Genomic DNA, 21666 nt, shown 5'->3' on the forward strand with positions numbered 1-21666 from the left:
TCACGTGTTTGCATATCCAGCCAGTGTTAACCAACGAAAAACCTTTGTCAACAAGCAGAAATACCGCACGAACAGCCCAGCGAGGACCCCTGCAAACCCTCGCCGTGTGGACCGAACTCCCAATGCACTGTGTCGCCAGATAATAAAGCCTCCTGCGGCTGTCTACCCGAGTTCACAGGCTCTCCTCCCAACTGTAGACCAGAATGCCTCGCGAACAGCGAATGTCCTGGCAATCAGGCCTGCGTTAAGCAGAAGTGCGTCGACCCGTGCGCAGGACTGTGCGGCCCCAACGCGCTCTGCCAAGTTACCCAGCACTACATCCGTTGCGTGTGTCCCGAGGGATACACCGGGGACCCGTTCACCCTCTGTTCCGTCGCCAAGAGTAAGGAATAAATCCCGCGCGAATAACTCGAGCCAACAGTCAGACGAATTTCTGTTTCAGATCTGTCGTTCGTTCATTTTTCCTTTTTTGAGATGTGTCATTTTCAGAGTTTCTTTAAGCGTTTGTATATAATGTATATAGAGATTGTATGATATAGAAAGAGTCGCATGATGATCATAGTTCTTCTATCTATCACAGTTCTATCTCAATGTCTCGATGTTGATGTTCATACACGTTCTCTCTTGTACCTTTCACCGTCTCCGTCGATTCGTTCGCGTATCTGCTCGCGTTCTTGTGCAATATCGCATTTTCTTTGTTCTTGTAAATTAACTCTTTTCATGGCCATGCCGTTCCTTTTTGTAAACTAATCACTGTTATAGTTTTCGATGTTGCGAGTGAGAGGTGTTAACTTGTTGGACTTGAATTTTATTGTAGCTCCCGAAGAACCACCAACGCCGCCAAGACCTTGCAGCCCTTCGCCCTGCGGAGTCAACGCCTACTGTCGAGAGAGATATAACAACGCGTATTGCGAGTGTCTGCCGGATTTCAGAGGAAATCCGTACGAAGGTTGCCAGCCGGAGTGTTTGGTGAACAGCGACTGTCCCAAGTCGCAAGCCTGCATCAAAACCAAGTGTCAGGATCCTTGTCCTGGCACTTGTGGAATTGGCGCGATCTGCACCGTGTCCAATCACATTCCTATCTGCTCTTGCCCTCTGCCAACCGTTGGCGACGCGTTCAGAATTTGTCATGCTGCTCCTGAAGGTATTTCACACGGTTTCTATTCACAAAGCGTTAGATTGCGAAAGTTTCCTCATTTTCTGGCATCACTCAAAATCGTTTTGCACTCGCGTCTTGAAGTTTAATGTTTATTTAATTCTTTGGATAATAATTTATGCTTTTCTTGTTTGTATTAGTACCCAAAGAAAGGGACCCCTGTTCACCGTCTCCATGCGGACCCAACACCATCTGCGAGAAAGTCGGCGACACAGCCGTCTGCAAGTGTCTCCCAGATCTCCAAGGAATCCCTTCGAGCGTCACAGGCTGTCATCCCGAATGCGTCATCAGTTCAGACTGTCCTGGAGACAAGGCCTGCATCAACAACAAGTGCATTAACCCTTGCACGCAAAACGTGTGCGGTATCAAGGCTACTTGTCAAGTGATCAATCACAGTCCTCTCTGCACTTGTCCATCTCCACTAATTGGCAATCCGTTCGAAGAATGTTATACGAAAATTGGTAATTACAAGATGCTCTATATATATAGTTGAACTTAATTTCTTGCGAAGTTTTGTAGTGGAAGAATTAAATGTGTATTTATTTATTGCTTTCTCTTCAGAAACCGACCCCTGTAACCCGTCTCCGTGCAGCTACAATGGCGAATGCAGAATCAAAAACGGCATCGCAGTGTGCATCTACCCAGAGTGCGTTATCAACTCCGATTGTCCTCGAGATAAAGCCTGCTTCGGTCAAAAGTGCAGAGATCCTTGCATCGGTGCTTGTGGTGTCAATTCACTCTGTCAGACGGTGAACCATAAGCCTGTCTGCTCGTGTCCAGCTGGATTCACCGGGAACGCTCGAATACAGTGCACCGTGTCAGCAGTCGAAGGTAATTTTCAACTCCAAGACGCTCGTTTCTCAGAAATAATATTTCTTATTGATTCTTGAAATTATAATACTAACTCTTTGCACTCCCATAGTACCAGTTCCAGAATGCACTCAGAACTCCGAATGCCCGAACGACAAGTCCTGTTACAACCGAAAATGCGTCGATCCTTGCACGCTCGACTCCTGCGGTTTCAACAGCCGCTGCCACGTGCAAATGCATCGCGCTGTGTGCGTCTGCAACGAAGGTTTCACTGGCCACCCTCAACAATACTGTCGTGCGAGTACGTTCTCCGCGATTTATTTCTTTTTCGCAAAAATACCAGCACTAGATAATCGGATGATTTCTTGCAGTTGGTTGTCGAGGCGACAGTGACTGTCCATTGACTCAATCCTGCGTGAACAACGAATGCGTGGACGCGTGTTCTGTGACACAGTGCGGCGTGAACGCGTTCTGCAGGTCCGACGGTTATCACAGACCGAGGTGTTACTGTCCAGATGGCTATTCAGGAAATCCGTATCAAGCCTGCGAGAGAACGGAATGCACCACTGATAACGACTGTCCAACTTCTTTAATGTGTCGCGACTCGAAGTGCGTGAATCCTTGTCCAAACGACTGTCCACTTTCCGCTCAGTGTCTCGCGATTAACCATCGTGCAGTTTGTCGGTGTCCTCCTGGTTACGTGGGCGATCCCTACACCTCCTGCGCGATAGGTAATTACGTTTTTCTTCTTCTACCTTTCGTTTCTTTAAACCAACTCGAGAGACCAATCTCAGAGACGAATGAAAACCGATTTCTCGGATTTTCCAGAACCGTACGAGCCACAATCGCAGTGTCAAGTAGACGGAGACTGTGCGAGCAAACTGGGCTGTTTCAATGGCGTTTGCAAGGATCCGTGCGTAGAAACGAAACCTTGCATCACTGGGGCGAAGTGCTCTGTTGTCGACACGCTGCCAATGAGAACCATGGTCTGCGAGTGCTTGCCAAACTTCGCTGGGGATGCAACCGTTGCTTGTATCCCAGGTAAGTGTCAATTAAGTGAGACAATTTTTAATCAAAGAGAATCGCGATTACGAAGTACGAATTTGATTGTTTCCAGTGGACAAACAGATCGAGGCTGTCTGTAAATCCGACTCTCAGTGCTCTCCGAACATGGCTTGCTTGAACGAACGGTGCATCAATCCGTGCACCATCAATCCTTGCGTGTCGAACGCAGAGTGCTCTGTTCAGAATCATTATCGTCAGTGTCACTGCTCTCGCGGAACAGCTGGAGATCCATTCGTCAATTGTTACAGAGGTATCTTTTGTGGGAACTTTTTTCATTTGCAGGATGAGTAATAAAAGTGCTGAACGTGGTACGTTTGTTGTAGACACTGACAGTTTCCCAGAGTGCACGTCGAACGTCGACTGCGCTACCAATCAGGCTTGCATCAATCAACTGTGTCAGAATCCGTGTGTGAGCACCCAGTGCGGTTTGAACGCTGAGTGTATCACTGTCAATCATCATCCGACGTGTCACTGTCTGCAGAACTTCGCTGGTGATCCTCAAATGCAATGTTTCAAACGTAAGTCTTCAATAATAATCGATTTCTCAATTTATTTTTGAACATCTCAGAAGATGTGTACGTTCTGTAGAAGGAACTGTTTAAAAAGTCGAAATATTGATTCTGTTTAGCCGAGTGTAAAACAGACAACGACTGTCCTTACGACAAGACCTGTCACAACAACAACTGCATCACTCCCTGTCTGGTTGGAGACATTGCCTGTGGTCGTGGCGCAGAGTGCATCGCAGCCTCGCACAGAGCGCAATGCATCTGTCCACGAGGCACTCAAGGTGATCCACGAATCGCGTGTATCTCCACGGTATGCCATTACAACGAAGACTGCGCCGATCACGAAGCTTGCGACAGGTTGAACAGAGTCTGTCGACCTGTTTGCGAGGAGGACACTTGCGCGGAGACTGCCCACTGCATCGCCAGAGACCATCAGCCGAAATGCTCTTGTCCTTCGGGAACCACTGGAAATCCTTACATCGAGTGCACTGGTAAGGGCGACAATTCATTTGTTTTTCATACTTTTTCTTTTCACACTTTCCCTATGTATATTTTGTTAAGTGTTGGGATTATTATAAAAATAATTATTCATGTTTTTCTGTTTCCCAAGGGGTAGCTATCGAGGCAGAATGTAAAGCAGACAGCGAATGTCCACCTTATTTCGCTTGCATCAACGCGAGATGTCAAGATCCTTGTCTCTCCTCGAATATGTGCTCCGGAGATCAAGAGTGCAAAGTATTGAACACAGTGCCTCTGCGAACTATGATTTGCATCTGTCCGCCGAACACCATTACGGATGTAAACGGATTGTGCAAGAAGATTGGTAAATATTCTTTCTAAAAATCTCTACCAATGTGGAATTCTATTTTTTAAAGGCACTGTAAATGTATTAAATTTTTTGCTACAGTATTCGAAGAGGTGCAGTGTCGCCAGGACCAAGATTGCAGGGATTCCGACAAATGCGTGGATGGAACTTGCATCGAGGCTTGTCTCACCACCCAGTGCGGACTGAATGCTCAATGCAAGGCGAAGTCTCACACAGGAATCTGTCAGTGTGCACCAGACTTTACTGGCAACGCCTACATCGAATGTATCAGAAGTAAGCTTCCAATATTTCAGCATAAGATATTTTCTACTTACTATTTCGCAGCTAAACAAGTATAATCTGAACAAATTTTCTCTCCCATCGAATATGCAAACGATACGACTAAAAGAATGGTACAAATTAAAGTTTAGCTTAAAAATACATACAGAAATACTGCAAATGATTCTGACAAAACCAGTTCAGAAGATAGCGGCAAGTGTCTACTTTAAAACGCGCTTCGTTTCATTTCGACACGACGATTAGTTCCCGAGATATAACGCTTTGAAGCTCGTCAGGCGCGGGACGCGTAAAGTTATGAATGGGCGGGTCGATTCCAGGAAATTCCGTGACCCAGTTTAGTTCTTGGAAATGCGTACGCACGTAGTAAAAGTAGTAAAACGACGGGGCCATTGACCTGCGCGCACGTGGCACGGTTGAGGTAGGTCGCGGCACGAGAGACAGAGCGAGAGTTCCGAGCGTGCGAGCGGGACAGACATAGTTAAAGGACCAAAAATTAAGGTTCGCTTTGAACGGCGATATCTTGGGAACGGATGGTCGGATTTGAATGAAACAAAAACCATTTTAAAGGGGAAGATTTTATGCTTACGATAGCCTTGGTTTTAATACCGCGCGATCATTTGCTGCTGAATTATAGGACAGAGAAGAAACGGTATTTTAATAGTGTTTTATACGATATGAAATAATTGTATAAATTTTGATATTCCAGCTCCTCTGACACCGCTACCACCAATTCGACCAGAATGCTACGCTAGTAACGAGTGCTCTAACGACAAGCAGTGCATTAATTCTCTATGCGTGAATCCTTGCGTGGTCGATGATCCATGCGGCAGAAATGCACTGTGCTATGTGAACGATCATAATCCGTTCTGCAGGTGTCCTGTCAATTACGTCGGTGATCCAAGAGTTAATTGTATACCACGTAAGTGTTCGATGCAAAAAAGTGATGCCTTTAAATATCGACATTACGATGCGCTTTATCTTTTACAAATAGTTTACATTGCAATGTTTCTTTTTCTAGCGGAAATCGTGGCTGGATGTACGTCCAACAGCGATTGCGCGGGTAACGCTGCATGTGTGAACAATGTATGCATCAATCCGTGCAATTGCGGTCCGAATGCTAAGTGCAACGTCGTGGACCACTATCCATCTTGCGTCTGTCCAGCTGGGTACTCTGGCAATCCTCAACTTGGTTGCATCAAAGGTAAGTCGCTCTTTCTCCCATTTTTCTCAATTTCACTCAAAAGCAAAGGGACTAGCGTCATCTTCGACGATTCTATTCGAATTAATTTTGCAAAAAAAAAAACCACCTATTTCAGTGGACTGCGAATCGGACAGCGAGTGCAACGAGGCAGCCACCTGCTACAACGGACAATGCGTGAATCCTTGCATCCTCGAGAATAAATGCGCGATAAACGCGGAGTGCTACGGGCAGAATCATCGTGCCAGTTGTCGTTGCGGTCCAGGTTACCTGGGCAATCCGGAAGTGCACTGCGAGAGAGTGGAGTGCAGCGCTGACCACGATTGTCCGCGAAATCTAGCCTGCAACAGCGGACGGTGCGTGAATCCTTGCGTGGAGGATCCACCGTGCGCCCAGAACGCCATTTGCTACGTCCAAGATCACGTGGCCAACTGTCGTTGCCCGGAGAACATTCCTGCTGGAAATCCATATTCCTATTGCACGCAAGTTTTGGGGACTGAATTAGACACACCAGAGTGCAGAATCGACGTCGACTGTGCTGATAAATTGGTGTGCATCAAGAACAAATGCATCGATCCTTGTCCCGTTATCAGACCATGCTTGGAGAACGCGCGGTGCAACGTTTTGAACACCGTTCCGGTGAGGACCATGACGTGTACTTGCCCAGAAGGATGGACCACTGACGTCGACGACGTCTGTAGACCTAGTAAGTAATCTTGGAAATTTAGATTTAGATAGAATGACACGTTCGGTTGTGTGAAACCGTCTTCTCTTTCAGTCCAAATAGCAGCGATCGGCACCTGCGCGACAAACGACGAGTGCAGCGACACAGAGGCCTGCATCAACAGACAATGCAGGAACCCGTGCAACTGCGGCACCAACACCGCTTGCTACGTACGAAACCACAAACCGATCTGCTCCTGCGAAGCTGGCTACCAAGGCAATCCAGACATCGCCTGCTACTCCGTAGAGTGCACGCGAGACAGCGAATGCTCCCTGGACAAGAGTTGCGTGAACAACAACTGCGTGAATCCTTGCCTGGTATCCGACAGCTGTGGCGTAAACGCTGAATGCCATCCCAAGAACCATGAGGTTGATTGCAGATGTCGAAAGGGCTACCACGGAAACGCTTTGGACCGTTGCAAAGTGATCGGCTGCTACAGCAACGGAGACTGTCCAGGGGATCACTCTTGCATCAACATGCAGTGCATCAATCCGTGCGTTCACAGCAATCCTTGCTCGCCTCTAGCCGAGTGCAGAGTCTTCAACCATCTGGCCATCTGTCGCTGTCCAGCGCGGCACACGGGCAATCCTTACATCAATTGCAAACCAGAGGAGAGGCCAGAGTGCAAGGAAGACAGCGACTGTCCGAATTTGTTGGCCTGCTTCGACAACAAGTGCCAGAATCCTTGCACGGTGGTGCATCCTTGCAGCGAACCGTCGGAGTGCAGGGTTCTTCCGACCTCCCCGGTTCGTTCGATGGTCTGCGTGTGTCCTAGCGGCTACGTGAGCAGCGGCAGCGGAACTTGTCGGCCCACGAAACCCATTTTGGAGATCGAGTGCACCAGGGATAGCGATTGTCCGTCGGATAGGTCCTGCGTGAATGCCATCTGCAAGAATCCTTGCGCGTGCGGTCCAAACGCGGATTGCAGCGTCGCGAACCATAAACCGATCTGCTCCTGCGTTCTTGGATACGATGGGAATCCTGACGTACTGTGTACTAAAGGTGAGTGAGAAAATTATTCTTGCTGGAAGTTTCTTTTTCATAATCTCCTGTCTTCTTTTCGTATTCCTTTTAAATGATCGCTGAGTTTTTATTTTGAATTTTCAGTTGCCGGATGCCGCACAGATGGTGACTGCAGCGGATCGCACGCTTGTGTACAGCACAACTGCGTCCCAGTTTGTTCGCCGTCGTTGTCCACCTGCGGAAAGGATGCTGAGTGTCATGGTATCAATCACAAAGCCATCTGCGAGTGCCCGCCAGGGTACGGTGGTAATCCTAGAGTCTCCTGCGTCCTCCTGGGTTGCAAGAGTAACTCTGACTGCCCCACGAACAAGGCTTGCGTGAACAACCGCTGTGAGAACCCATGTACGGAGAATCCTTGCACCGGGAATATGGATTGCAACGTCTACAATCACGTAGTGGAGTGCGCTTGTCCTCCTGGTTACGTTGGGGACACCAAAGAGGGATGCACTAAACGTACGAACGATTCATTTTTCTTATACTTGACGTGGCGCTCGTGCTTGTACGCATTACTTTAAATTGTCACAATTTTTCTTCAGTGGTAGAGAAATGCAAGGCAGACAACGAGTGTCCGTCGCAGACCGCTTGTTTCAACGGCGAGTGCTTGAGTCCTTGCGTGAAGATCGAGCCGTGCGGAGTGAACGCCGACTGCAAGGTACTCGACACGTCTCCAGTGAGGACTATGATCTGCGAGTGTATCCCTGGGTATAGAGGAAACGCTGTCGTCCGTTGTGAGAAAAGTAATTACTGCTATTCCATCGAATATGGTGATTTATATTTATTTATAAAAGAGATGATTCTATGAACGTATTTCCTCTTGTTTTCAGCGAACGTCTGTCCAGTAGAAAAGGGTGAAGTCCTCGACGAATACGGAAACTGCGTCTGTCCACCTGGATGGGCCAGAGACGAGACGGAAATATGCGTGCCATGTCGCAAACAGTCTGGAATGATCATCAACAACGAGGGTTACTGTGTGTGCGCTTTGGAGAACGGTATGATCATCGACGAGTACGGACGCTGCGTGTGTCCCACTCAGCATGGATACAGACTGGATGCGAACGGATATTGTAAATTACGTAAGTGAAGATGATTATTCTATTCGTTTCTCTTCGCTGGTGTGAATGCTTCCGAATTTAATGGCACGTGTACTTTACAGTCGACATAATCGAGTGCAAACACGACGACGACTGCGCTGACAACAGATATTGCGACAAGACCAGCCAGACTTGCGAGGATCCTTGCTTGACACAATCGTGTGGCCTCTATGCACTTTGCAACGCTACTCGTCATCAAGCTATCTGCATATGCATTAATGGTTACGTTGGAAATGCTTATACCCAATGTTGTAAGTTGTTGTCGCGCGATGGAAGGGCTTTTATCGCTGTTTAAACGTGTGGCAAATCGGTTTATGGGTTTCTTTTCTGATAGACGACAAGAACAGGTGGCGTACTGATTTCCCGAGGCCAGAGATGGTTGTTAGTTGTCTGTCCGATGGAGTTCAGGTCGAAATACATCTTCACGACCAGGAATTCGACGGTGTCCTTTACGTCAAGGGCCACAGCAAGGACGAGCAGTGTAGAAGGGTTGTTTCTATACCTGCAGAAACTATGCAGAAGACGGAGATATTCAAGGTGGCTTTCGGAAACTGCGGACTAATACACGTGAACGTAAGTCTTTCTTTCTTGTGACACGAATTTCGTCATTTTCGAGCGCCATATTGAAGCAAAATGTACGCCACTTTCAGGGACAAGCCAGCTTCGTGTTGGTCATACAAAAGCACCCGAAACTGATGACATACAAGACCCAAGCTTATCACATAAAATGTATATATCAAACCGGAGAACAGAACGTCACACTTGGTTTCAATGTCTCGATGTTAACTACTGCCGGAACCATCGCCAATACCGGTCCACCGCCAGTCTGTCTGATGAAGATCGTCGCGCAGAACGGAAACGAGATCAATTCCGCTGAAATTGGAGACAACCTGATGTTGCAAGTTGAAGTTCAGCCCTCCAGTGAGTACAAAACTTTTGGTCTCGTGAGTCATCGTTTTTGTAATCGTATTTACCATGTATTAATGGGTTACTGTCGTTCTTCCAGCTATCTATGGTGGATTCGCTCGCAACTGCGTGGCCAAAACGTACGAAGATAACATGGAGAACGAGTATATCGTTACAGATGAGAACGGCTGCGCGACAGATCCGACGATATTTGGAGAATGGGAACAGAATCCCGAGACTCAGACTCTGATGGCCAGCTTTAACGCGTTCAAATTCCCCAGCAGCGACAATATTCGATTCCAGTGCAATATCCGTGTGTGCTTCGGACGATGTCAACCCGTGAGTATATATTATTATTGTGCGGCTCTAGAAACATTAGTTTCGACGTCTGATAAAGCTGGCCCTAGTGCTTTCGTTGAAGTAAGTCTTCCATGAGGAGAATATCGATGCATAATTCTGATGCGCTTCAGGTGAATTGCCGAGGATACAATGCGTTCGGCCGTCGCCGTCGAGACGTGGGTTCCGAGGTAAATGACACGTCCTTAAGTGTCACGGACGGCTACGAAGGACAGTTAAGAGAAGAAATCACGATCCAGTCGAATCTACTAATCGCTCTGGAGAGGAGAGAAGAGAGGCTCACAGCAGATCCAGCTGAAAGTAAGAAGAGCTTCTTCTATTTCTCTTCTTCCTCGTTGCAATGATAGTTTCGATCATCGTGCAATTGTTTCCCTGTTTCAGTCGCTTCAGCTCAAAGAGTGGAAGACATTTGCGTCTCAATGGTCGGCTTTGTGATAGCACTAGTAATTACAGCACTCCTGGCACTGGTCGCTGTAGCTATTGCTGTATCGTGCTGGCTAATGGCGTATCGTCGCCAGCCAAAGACTGCTGGACCACTGCCACACCCACCAGAGTTCCCAAATCCGTTGTTCACTACCGAGTCAGTAGCTGAACCGTCTCCTGACTATCACCAATCATAAGTGCTCTAGGATAATTATTACTTTTTAACGTAATTTTATGATTCTCGATGGAATGCAGCACAGACCACGCAGTCTCTTTGCTTGGCCGGTCTTGTATTTCTATGCGGCGACTCCTCCAGCGACTTCAGTCTTCCGTACTTTTCTCTCTCTCTCTCTCTCTCGAGGGTTCCACGACGAACGTGTCGTACGTTCAATTGTTACATACGAGTACACTGGATCACGATATATATAGATAAATAGAGAGCGCGAGAGAACGAAACGTTTACTATTTATGGTGATGGTTTGCTTCCATTATCTACACTCGAGAGAATTCCGTCTTCCGGCTGTTTACCTTCCCTTGTACCTTTACTTTCTCCCCTACCCTTTAGTCACTGGAGGATTTGTTAAGCGTAACACAGCGAATTTAATTCCCGTGTAAAGTCGAACGAATTAGTCTAATATAGCTTTCTTACTTCGAGCGTAGGTAACTGTACATTTTATCTAATAAAACGCTAATGTAATATTTTTAAGACAGCCTCGATCAGTCTCAATTATTTTATTATATATATATCGGTATTTATTCCTTGTAAGGAAGAAAAATATTTCGTACACGTATCATGGGTAATCGTAACTCGTAAATATATCGAGTCGTTTGCAAGTATCGTTGCGTACATGCATATTATAAATTAATTATCCGTTCCTCCTACATTTACAAAATTTACAAAAGATAAACGATACCTAATACTTTTTATACAAAATCTGATCATATGTTCTTTCATAAATACACGAGATTATACAATTCTGATGCTTAAATAATCTTCGTAACTGCAAAAAATAATAATTCATTCGTAATGTAATTAAGATTCAAAAATAAATCCTGGCTATATTTAAATAATTATCCTTTAATAACCGCGATCGGCCTTAATTTTATACACTTCCGCGAAATGCCCGCAGCGTGACACGTATTTACAACGTCTGTCACGTTTTTATAGGATTCTGGCGCTTCCTCCATTACTAATTTTGGCGAAGCAACTCTGATAGATATCCCCTGTCGCTCTAGTTTTTCTAATACATCCGTGTAATCGAGATTTCTACGCGACTTCGCTCTAGACAAAGCTCGACCCTGAAAAGAACGTATGGTAAATTTGGAGGTCATTTTATATATACTTCTGATAATTAAAAAATCTTGGAGAACTTACTGCCCCGTGACACGTAGACCCAAACGTTTCCTTCATACCCTGTTCCGTTCCAGTAAGAACGTAGCTGCAAGTTCCCATTGTACCACCGATTAAAACTGGTTGGCCCGTTAATTGATAGTCTACGGGAATCAAGGGATGATGAGGCGGGAACGCTCTTGTGGATCCCTAAAACAGAGATATTAGCTATATTGTGATTACCGTCGTAATCAATCATTATCTGTTCTTCATTACTTTTCATCTACCTTTCTGTGAACTAAAAGAGTTTTCTGCTTTCCTTCGACCATATGTTCCTCTATCTTTGCAATATTGTGAGAGACGTCATATATAACATGCATATCCAAATCATCCGGAGATAATCGGAACTGTTTCGCAAATGCCTGTCGACTGAGGAATGTCATAGAACTCCTGTTAACCCATGCGAAGTTTGCGGCCGCTGCCATTGCCTTCAAGTAATCTTGTCCTTCCTGAGATTTGATGTGAGCACAAGCTAATTGCCTATCGTTGGTTTCGATATTGTCACGCTTCATGGCTTTCTCCATTTGTACTAATGCATCTATAAAGCACGATAAGTTTTACAGAATCTATTTTCTGAGAAATAAGTTTATCATGTATCTACTACCTGTTGCAACTTGATGTCCGAATCCTCTGCTACCAGAATGAATCATCACGCATATTTGACCTTTCTCTTCGATACCCATTTTACTCGCAGCCCACTTATCGTAAATTTCGTCCACCACTTGGATCTCAGCATAGTGATTTCCTGCACCTAAAGTTCCTAACTACAAAACAGCTGTTTTAATGAGCTAGAAGTTTTTAGCATTTATATTTGCAATAGAAATAAATTTCTGAGATTTTACCTGCGGAAGACCACGTTTTTTAGCTCTCATGGATACCTTTGAAGAATCTGCATTAAGCATTCTACCATATTCTTCGCAATGTTCTTTATCCTCTGCCCAGATATATCCTGAAACATGAAAGTAAACTTGTTATCAATAGAAAACAATGAAATCTATTTAATATGTGCGTACCTTCTCTAAGTGACCAGTCTATTCCCATTTCTAAGGCTTCTTCTAAATCTCGTGCATTCATAGGTATGATTCCTTTCGAACCAACACCGACAGGAATGTGGTCGAACATGCTCTGAGCAAGTTGCTCCTGAATATAGTTAAAAAAATATTTATTGCTGTAAAAAATATCACTGTATTCCAAAAGGTTTGACAACAAAATGAATTGCAAGATACTACCTTTACAGGAGAAACGTCCTCTTCGAACAAGTTAGTTCTTAACAGGCGTACACCACAGTTTATATCAAACCCTACTCCACCAGGCGACACTATGGATTTTGGATCATCCATATCGAATGCTGCCATGTTACCAATGGCAAAACCATATCCAGAATGCACATCAGGCAATCCAACGGATCTCCATACAATTCCAGGAAGAGCAGCCACATTGGCTATTTGTTTCATGCCTGGAAGAAAACCTCCAATCGCTCCAGGTCTACACGAGTTTCTTAGCTCTTCGAACATTAAACGTTCCAATGCATTATTTACATAAAAGACACCTTCAACCTAAAAGCAAAGAACCGTTAACTGAACGTGAAAAGATATAATGCAATAACGAGCAACATACCTTCATGTTAGGTTGAAACCCCTTTTTTATTTTCCAACATGTTTCATTCATTTTCTCCAAATATTTTAACTCTTCCTGATACTGCCTGACTACCATTTTTGATTTTAATAAATCCCCTTATTCTTTTAAATATATGTTAACATACACTGCGACTGCAGAGAAGACGTAGTACTTGGATTATATTCTAATTGAATATATAGTTCTTCTTGCACAAATTGCTTTTAATCAATGCAACAAAGAATGAAAACTGAAATTCGATACAATTACGTTTTTACATCTATTACTGAAATAATAATATAAACAATGAAGCTTAATACTGACAGAATGATGCTACCGGCTAGAATAGTTACACCATACGTTCAGATTCTAATTATACGATATCAGTGTTGCAAACATATGAAACTACGATTGTCATAGTACCTTTTGGAGAACGATTCTGTTACTAAACCTCTTTATTTTCGACGAGACAGCCCAGACAACACAGCAAATCACATAACACTTCAAAGAGCACCAACGTATCACAGTCGCGACTCCAAATTCTATAACGCCACAACAGTATCACCAGGATTACAGAGGTAAGAGAGAGAAAGATATATAATAAAGCTATAAGAAAGAGTGAGACAGATGCTACAGACCATACTGAAGAACCCCTGGCGCCATCTCTGTGAAAAGTGCTCAAACTGGTCGCTCAGCGTTATCGACAGCGAAGTGAACTACTGAAACACTAGCGCCATCTCTTGGAGGAGTGCTGAAACTGCTCGGACATTAGTTCCAGTATTCTCCGCAGAGATGGCGCTAGTGTTTTAGTAGTTCACTTCGCTGTCGATAACGCTGTGCGACCAGTTTGAGCACTTTTCACAGAGATGGCGCCACGGGTTCTCGAGTAGGGTGGGTAGCATCTCTCTCACTCTTTCTTATAGCTTTCTTATACATCTTTCTCTCTCTGACCCCTAAAGCGGGCAATACAAGTGGCTATGGAAGGGATGTCACGCGGCGCTAGTAACATCAGTGCTTTTACTGTGAAAAAATTGTGTTACGGGGAAGTTTAATGCATACGTAATTAAACTTTTATCTTCTTACTTCTATACGTAACGTGTACAGTTTCCAATACAGTTACGTAATAGAAAATAATAATATGAAGTGAGAATCGAGTATACGAAGAAGTATTGTTATTGGTAAGTGGAAGGTACTACTTTGGCATTCTTATCGTATCTTATCTCTTTTCGTAATTGTAGAATAATTTAGTGATTTTTTTTTCTTTACATACAGAATTTAGTGTTACAGTGGTGTGCAGTCCGAGTGAAAAATATAGTATCCAGTGCGCAAAGCAGAAATGGCTTCTCCTGTAAAGAAAGGTCTGGTACAAGCGAAACCAATTTTATCAGTAACTCATGGAGAAGCTCGCAGGAGAGTGATTAAATTGTACAAATCGTGGTATCGACAAATTCCATTCATCCGTAGGTATTTTAAATCATCTTATATCTGTTATTTATAGACATTCACTAGGACATATTTAGGTTACTTAACCTAACAGTGTCAAAAATAATTTATTCGCATGTGTGTGTTGAGGATCTACCAACTTATCTAAGTTGAAATATCTATGTATAATTATTGTGTAGTTATGAATTATGCTCTTCCAAAAAATGAGCAGGATTGTAAGGCAAAGTTGAGGCAAGAATTTATGAAGAATGCTCACGTACGTGATGTGAGAGTTATCGATGCACTACTTATTAAGGTAAGGTTAATATACATCTTGTCAATTTTGTATATAACGTAGTAGATATGAAACTTTTTAATTAACATGCGTTATACTAGGGTCAAATGGAACTTCAAGAAGTTCTTAATCAATGGAAACCAGCTGCAACACTGTTGAATTATTGGAATGATACTCGTCCACCAAAACCAACTGATTTTATGTCCAAATTCCTTAGGGGACACGAATAAAATATGCAACTGTAGAATAGTAAAGTCATAATTTGTAGAATTCATTATTTATAAGCTATGTAAGAAGGAATCCGTGTGTATACTGTTCACCTGAAAGATAAATTTGTAAAGGGAAAAAGCCTCTGTCTATTTATTAAAGAAAAAAAAAAACAAAAAATCATGTTATACAACATTTCAAAAGACGAATCTTTAATCGGCTCTTACAGAAGATAATATTTCTTTTTAATTTACATTTCCATCTTTACATCTATATATTATTATTCACTTATATACATTTGACAAGATGATATATTACTAAGCACCTTAGGTACAATCTAGTTCACTTTTCACAGCCATACGGATAATTTGCTTTCCTTCAGTGAACAAGTATCGAAATTATATATACATACATGTATATATACATACATACATACTAATATTCTAAAACGGGTGTATTCGAATTTGCGTGAATGTACATTTGCAACTCTATATGCACGTCCCTGTTCCTTTTTTTTCTTCATATTACAACGGGAATCATTTGTGCTACGCATCTTGAGATAAACATCTTTACATGATTTCTGTGTACTTGTGTATATATATATATACTTTGGTTAGAATCATTTTTATAAAAGTCATTCTAGCTTTATTACAACTCTCGGATTAAAAAATTTTAACAAATAGATCTCGCGCTATGTAAAAAAAAAATCATGTCTGCCGCCAATATAAAGCGTACTTCAATACAAGTCATAAAATATCTAGGTATTAAAAATATACACGATCGGTAACTTTCTCATACCCATCCATTCCACATATCTATACGCTAAAAAATGGCAACAATACATCATGCTTATGACTCGTAAATGTAACAATGTCTTTGTGCACTAATACGTTTCATAGCAGATTTCGTTTGAACTCCTTTTCCCTTTTTTTTTTTTCTCTTCTCGGCTAAAGAAGAGAACCCTTGCGTCAAACTATGCTCTCGCGTTCCGATTGTACGTCGTAACCTGCTATCACACCCCTTCTCAAGGAAACGTCGCTGTTGCGCAACCCGTTGCCGCTGAATAGATTTACCAGCCAGCTTTTAATAGAATTTCTCGCGGAAGACTTTTTGTCCGGCACGCTGTCTGTACTAGGAACGGATACCACTTGATCGAGGGAACGCCAACGCTTGACAGGCACGATTTCCCCCATACAGCCGCTCTCGTCGCCCAGCAACGGCGTCTCCGCCTCGTTCGGCGACTCATCGGTGTGAGGCACTATTATCACATTACCATTCGGATAGTTGTTATTCAACACTTTCTCGGAGAGGTTCGTCTTCGATTTAGTCCGCGTGCACTTGTCACAATTCTCCAACGATCGGAAACTCTTCTTCGGCTCCTTCCAAGAGAAATTGGGCGACTCGAACCTCTTGCTGTACAACTCTATCGGGAACGGATCCAACGAGCGGGACTCGCGTATTATGGTTTGGAACGGGTAGTCGCTCGTCGAGGATGACGAGGCGATAGTCGACAGAACCCTCGCGTTTTTTCGAAATTTCGGCCCCGCGTCTAGGAAGAAATCGTCGAGCGCCCTTTTGATATTAGCCACGCGATTCTCGACGTCCTCTTGCAGCACGATGTTCTCCAGCGTCGTTTTCGACACGCTATCGGTCAGGCATAACGGTGACCGTTCGAATTTTCGAGAGTTCAGAGATTTTGGCACTGGACTGGATCCTCCGCATTGGGACGAAGAATCGTCCGGCGTTGGCCTTGGGACGCTCGACTGCCTGCGACTGCCTGCACCTAAACCACCTAACAACGAAGCCTGTCGGGAATCCGAATTCAATTTTGGACTTCTCCTCGGTCTACAAAAGAGTGGCGCAAGATCACCAACGTCGACCTGATAACATAATAATGAAAATAAAATAAAAGAAATGTTTGTACAGCGTCGTAGCAACTTCTTCGTATACACACGTCTCTTTTCTGAATGGCTTTCTCGGTTGCTCCCGTGAGCCAGTAAGTTTTAACTTCGCCCTTTCCCTTCATGTGAACCAATCCACGTTCCTCGATAATGTAGCCGCCAATTTTATCCAAGGCATCCTTGCACTGTTCGCTTATGTGAATACGCAATGGTTCCCCGTTCGATTCCATGCGCGATGCTGTGTTCACGGTGTCTCCGAACAGACAGTATCTGGGCATCGTTAGGCCAACAACACCTGCTACCACAGGCCCTGCAATATTTGTTACAGTTACGTTTATTAAATGAGAAACTCTCGTTTACTTCATTTTTTATTTCTTCTCCGTGTGCGATGGATTCACCTGTATGGATTCCAATGCGCAGCTTAAGAGTATCTTGAGGCCTGTGAGCTATGGTGTGGTGTTTCACAGCGTTAAGCAGGTCTAGGGACATCGACGCTATCTCCCCAGCGTGTCTGTTCCCATTTTTTATTGGCAAACCAGAGACCTGGAAGAGGTGTTGTGTACATCGTCGTGAAATTGTTACGTTCGTAGAGTAAGACGCGCAGGAAATAAGAAAAATTTACTCACCACCATGTACGCGTCGCCTATCGTTTCCACCTTATATACATCGTATCCTTTGATTATGCGGTCGAACAAAGTGTACAAGTCGTTCAAGAAGTTCACCACCTTCAAAATAAACGGAATCACGTTGATTTCATTCGACGCGGGGTCACGTTTTTTGTTTACTCGATTATTAACTCGGCAAGAATGTACCTGGAAAGGTGTGCTTTCTGCTGACATCGCAGTGAAGCCAACGATATCGCTGAAGTATATAGTAACCAAGTCGAAAGCTTCGGGTTCCACGCCGATTCCATTTGTCAGGCAATTAGCAACGGGTCTATTGGAAATAACAGATACGCGTAATAACATTTTCTTGAAATACTTCTTTCCTCAATCGTTCGCGAGAATAATATGAGTGCAGTAATAATGTTAGTAACAAGTAGTTAATCGACTTACTCAGGCAACATCCTATGAAGTAAGTCCTCGGTTTTTTGCTTTTCCTCGAAAAGGAGGCGTGTGCGTTCACTGACTAGATCCTCGAGGTTGTTCGCATACTTCTCCATCATGTCCATCATTTGGTCCATGATATTACGGTGCCTTCCCGCTTTCATTTTCTTTAATCGCGTCCTGATCATTTTGAAGTCAGGCCTAAGCTCAGGACTTTCCGCCCAACAGTCGGTAATCGTACTAACTATATACTCGGCACAGTCCGCTTCAGACTCAGACAGTATCTCTATGTTAGGTCTAAACGGCGGTTCACCATCTTCTGGGAACCTTTTCACTCGGTCTATGATTTCTGTCAATTTGTTAACGTTCATATTTATATTTGTCTGCCGGCTATACCTTTTGGCAAATGCCGATTAACGAATGACAATCGCCTAACGGTTAAACGTGGATAATCGTACCGCCAAACGTAGAACGGATATTTACCTTTGGGTTCTAAATTCACGCCACCGTACGGCCCCTTCCGTCCTATTATCTCGAACAATATAATCGCGAACGAGTAAATATCTCCCTCTTGGGTCCCTCTGATCGGCGCATTGGGATTCCTTAATAATTCAGGTGCCTTCCAGAATAAGTCTACACGTGAAAAGACAACGCGACGTGATCATTATCAATTACCGATTACGAGAAGATAAAAAAGAAAAAAGAATAAACGTTTATAAGACTCTTCCGTTCCCCGTACTTCGATAATACTGATGTTCACCAATGCTGTCGGATTCGGCGCAGTGTCGCATATCGTGCAGCCCAAAATCAGAGACTTGGAGTACCCATCGCGAGGTAACCACGCAATTGGAAGACTTCAGATTACCATGACAGACTAGCACAGATGACTCATGAATGTACAGCATACCCTACGTACGGGAGCGAATGTATTTTTATCGATTTCATAAACCGATACACCTTTGCTGTCTCGCTTTCGAAACGTGGACGTATCAACTACACGCTTACCTTAATGAGATCGTGAACTAATGACGCGATGAACATATCATCCAACTTGATATCTTCGTTCTCGATGATATCCTGAAACACGCACGCAATAGACGGTCATTCGATGAAAAGGCCAGAGCAGACCGGATTATACACGGTCATCGCGGTGTGTATTAAGGTGACGTACATAAAGACTTCCTTTGGCGCAATAGTCCGTAATTAACAATATCCTCATTGGCTCGACGCACGCCCCGATGAAAGAGTTCAGGTTGCCGTGTCTGATCTCGCGAAGGATACGCATCTCCTTCATCACGTCCCTCGAGATGTCCTTCTTCTTCGAGAACTTCAACTCCTTTATCCTGACCACTACACCGTGGTAATGCCCGGTTTGCGCGAACACCTGGCCCCCGCATCTTGACTCGTAGGACATTGCACTAACTAAACTTAACTGTAACGAGAATTATTGCACGACTTTAAAATAAAAATCTTATCTTGATCGGAACGATGTTTGTTAACTTGAACATCGTACCAATGCGAATGACGCGGACGTACACGTCATGGGTACGTCCAGTTCTATGGTGGGATGACGTGTACTTAGACTCGTGGATCCCGTTAAAAAAAATGCGATAGATGAAAAAGGATCCTTCGCGTGCAACTACACATACGTATACGACTCCAATAAAAGTTTTATTACCAGTACGTAGAAACGACGCGGGATTTCCCATGTCTTAAACATTCCTGCACAGCTGCCTCTCATTTTGTAGAAAAGTATACGTACCTACCTGCGTTGTCTTGTTTCTCTCATTGATACTCGGCCTCGCATTGAACTTGTTAAAAGACAAGGTACCTTGTACCGGAAGCGCGTGTACCTACGTAGATCTAGCAAATGAACCAGGAAATGGCGAACGTTGTTGCTCACCTTACTAGGGGAGGACATCATGTTGTCAAGATGAGGATAGCCGTGTATCTCGCTCGGATTGATCTTCCACAGCAACCCCTCGATCTCCTGCTCTATCTTCCACCTCCTGTATATGCTCATAGTGATAACCGCGGCGCAGAACAGCAAAACAGCGAGGACACCGGCGGCGACGATGCTCCGCAGGTGTGTGTCGTCTTTGGGACAGTGCTCGTTGCGGAAGCCGCAGCCTGGTTCCGCTTCCGGTTTATTCTTAGCCGGCCAGTCCATTGCCTCCGACGGCCTGTATACCTGGAGGCGATCGACAGAATCGTCCTTTAACGCTTCTCCTCCACTCTCTGTACACGCGGTTCTCGTTTAATACGACGATCGCAACGAGCAGTCGATGGAACCGTGAATGGAAATGAGCTGCACGAATGCTGTAAACAACTCACTCACTAGAGTTTCACCCTGCTGAAATTGGCCCACGGGCTTCATCTGATAGTCGCAGGAGAAGTTGTTGCGACGAAACGGGTCCTTCTTCAGGGCCAGCACCGAGAAGTTACCTTCCGAGTCACCGTACTTGTCGAACTTGATCGTCGCACCGCTAACGCCTGTTCTCAGAAACGTAATCGTTATTATTTCTTTCAGAGCTGTCCGCGATTGTACGATATCAATCCATCGAGTTTTATTTAGAAAAAAAAATCAGCCGTTTATCTTTTCGCTCGATTGATTTTATTATATCGTGTTTTAAAAAATTTACACGATAAAGGAATCCCATCCAATCGTTCGATGGACGAAATGCCTTCGTTTACGAATGATCATTCCTCCCGCTGGTATATTACTAGAATCGAACGTGACTTTAATAACACAGTTTATCGCCGATTTATAATCTTCAAGTGTCTCTAAAGTCCCATAATTGTGCGAGGTGAATCTATGTAAACAATTCGCGGCCGATTTCACCCACTCGCGCAATCAGATCTGGCCTTATCGACGGATCGACGGGACGCCACTTAAGGCTCGATCGAGCAATCCGCACCGCGCAAGCCTACTCACTCTGATACGTGTGATTCCTGATAATCGTCTCGATGATCTGTGTGCCATTGCTCGCGATTTCCACGAGCGAGTGCTCCGGCTGGTCCTTCAGGAGCTGGTCCAGGGCCCTCGCGTACAACTTCACGGAGTCATAAAGATACGCGGCGTGGATCGACACGTACTGAAACGAGAGGATCACCAAAATTGTACGACTAATAATCCCTTTCGGAAGAACGATCTCGTTCCAGAAGAAAGGCTACCTTTTCGTACTTCTTCAGCAAATCGGGTATTATGAAGTTGAACGGCTCCTTGCTGCTGTAGTCCCTGACCTTCTTCGTGAACTCCTCGTAATTCTGCGTGGGTGGCGTCGACACCACCACCATCAACGACCGCGCTCTCTTCAGGAAGTCCTTCGGTTCCATGCAGTTCCTCAGGTTGTCGAAGTGTTCCGGTTCTGGAAGCGATCGATCGCGTGCCAGGCGAAATCAGAATGGAGCCCGTTGCCGGTTTCGC

The 21666-nt window shown here is 44.4% G+C and overlaps 4 protein-coding genes across 5 annotated transcripts in view; 2 read left to right on the forward strand and 2 right to left on the reverse strand.

Annotated features, from left to right (window-relative positions):
• Positions 1–11070, forward strand: part of Dpy (fibrillin-like protein dumpy) — a 106713-nt gene extending 95643 nt beyond the window's left edge. Inside the window, 25 exon segments of the mRNA XM_076899974.1 lie at positions 59–382; positions 818–1144; positions 1297–1617; positions 1718–1987; positions 2079–2267; positions 2338–2697; positions 2795–3007; positions 3084–3281; positions 3355–3549; positions 3660–4028; positions 4148–4360; positions 4445–4636; positions 5349–5561; positions 5661–5843; positions 5959–6546; positions 6619–7566; positions 7672–8040; positions 8124–8324; positions 8412–8660; positions 8741–8929; positions 9013–9251; positions 9329–9599; positions 9685–9923; positions 10055–10241; positions 10323–11070. Coding sequence (XP_076756089.1) covers positions 59–382; positions 818–1144; positions 1297–1617; positions 1718–1987; positions 2079–2267; positions 2338–2697; positions 2795–3007; positions 3084–3281; positions 3355–3549; positions 3660–4028; positions 4148–4360; positions 4445–4636; positions 5349–5561; positions 5661–5843; positions 5959–6546; positions 6619–7566; positions 7672–8040; positions 8124–8324; positions 8412–8660; positions 8741–8929; positions 9013–9251; positions 9329–9599; positions 9685–9923; positions 10055–10241; positions 10323–10561 — 7286 coding nt within the window. The 3' untranslated portion in view covers positions 10562–11070.
• Rtcb (RtcB RNA ligase) lies at positions 11069–13597 on the reverse strand. Of its 2 annotated transcripts, none has more exons than XM_076899964.1 (8): positions 13372–13597; positions 12984–13310; positions 12768–12894; positions 12597–12703; positions 12359–12518; positions 11982–12292; positions 11740–11904; positions 11069–11663 (listed from the first exon to the last, which is right to left on the reverse strand). In XM_076899964.1, the coding sequence occupies exons 1-8, from the start codon at positions 13465–13467 to the stop codon at positions 11436–11438; spliced, it is 1521 nt and encodes a 506-aa protein (XP_076756079.1). In that variant the 5' UTR covers positions 13468–13597; the 3' UTR covers positions 11069–11435. The 2 variants fall into 2 exon arrangements, with proteins under 2 accessions (XP_076756079.1, XP_076756078.1); XM_076899963.1 differs by having other exon boundaries at positions 12768–12891; positions 12981–13310; positions 13372–13596.
• Positions 13598–14687: 1090 nt separating this feature from the next.
• Nd-b14 (NADH dehydrogenase (ubiquinone) B14 subunit) lies at positions 14688–16131 on the forward strand. The gene is made up of 3 exons (XM_076899972.1): positions 14688–14828; positions 14991–15106; positions 15187–16131. Exons 1-3 carry the CDS (start codon positions 14705–14707, stop codon positions 15313–15315), a joined length of 369 nt encoding a protein of 122 aa, XP_076756087.1. The 5' UTR covers positions 14688–14704; the 3' UTR covers positions 15316–16131.
• The window catches only part of LOC143426469 (receptor-type guanylate cyclase Gyc76C), a 90112-nt gene continuing 83918 nt past the window's right edge, over positions 15473–21666 (reverse strand). The window contains exons 7-20 of the mRNA XM_076899945.1: positions 21414–21607; positions 21175–21334; positions 20578–20732; positions 20143–20430; positions 19411–19671; positions 19245–19316; positions 18979–19147; positions 18723–18872; positions 18249–18588; positions 18006–18129; positions 17820–17918; positions 17592–17736; positions 17247–17503; positions 15473–17172 (exon numbers count right to left, since the gene is read on the reverse strand). Coding sequence (XP_076756060.1) covers positions 16261–17172; positions 17247–17503; positions 17592–17736; positions 17820–17918; positions 18006–18129; positions 18249–18588; positions 18723–18872; positions 18979–19147; positions 19245–19316; positions 19411–19671; positions 20143–20430; positions 20578–20732; positions 21175–21334; positions 21414–21607 — 3326 coding nt within the window. The 3' untranslated portion in view covers positions 15473–16260. The remainder of the gene's footprint in view (positions 17173–17246; positions 17504–17591; positions 17737–17819; positions 17919–18005; positions 18130–18248; positions 18589–18722; positions 18873–18978; positions 19148–19244; positions 19317–19410; positions 19672–20142; positions 20431–20577; positions 20733–21174; positions 21335–21413; positions 21608–21666) is intronic.

The sequence above is a fragment of the Xylocopa sonorina genome, chromosome 8 (genome assembly GCF_050948175.1).
Source record: "Xylocopa sonorina isolate GNS202 chromosome 8, iyXylSono1_principal, whole genome shotgun sequence".
NCBI classification, from domain to species: Eukaryota; Metazoa; Arthropoda; class Insecta; order Hymenoptera; family Apidae; genus Xylocopa; species Xylocopa sonorina.

What these genes read in the sequence shown, in the direction of transcription:
- Nd-b14 (XM_076899972.1), top strand. Translation starts at nt 14,705, where the DNA reads ATGGCTTCTCCTGTAAAGAAAGGTCTGGTACAAGCGAAACCAATTTTA. An exon ending in TCGACAAATTCCATTCATCC is followed by an intron (nt 14,829 to 14,990) that starts GTAGGTATTTTA and finishes ATTATTGTGTAG; the next exon opens with TTATGAATTATGCTCTTCCA. An exon ending in TCGATGCACTACTTATTAAG is followed by an intron (nt 15,107 to 15,186) that starts GTAAGGTTAATA and finishes GCGTTATACTAG; the next exon opens with GGTCAAATGGAACTTCAAGA.
- Rtcb (XM_076899964.1), bottom strand. Translation starts at nt 13,467, where the DNA reads ATGGTAGTCAGGCAGTATCAGGAAGAGTTAAAATATTTGGAGAAAATG. An exon ending in AGACTGGTCACTTAGAGAAG is followed by an intron (nt 12,704 to 12,767) that starts GTACGCACATAT and finishes TTCATGTTTCAG; the next exon opens with GATATATCTGGGCAGAGGAT. An exon ending in GGTCTACGTGTCACGGGGCA is followed by an intron (nt 11,664 to 11,739) that starts GTAAGTTCTCCA and finishes CGTTCTTTTCAG; the next exon opens with GGTCGAGCTTTGTCTAGAGC.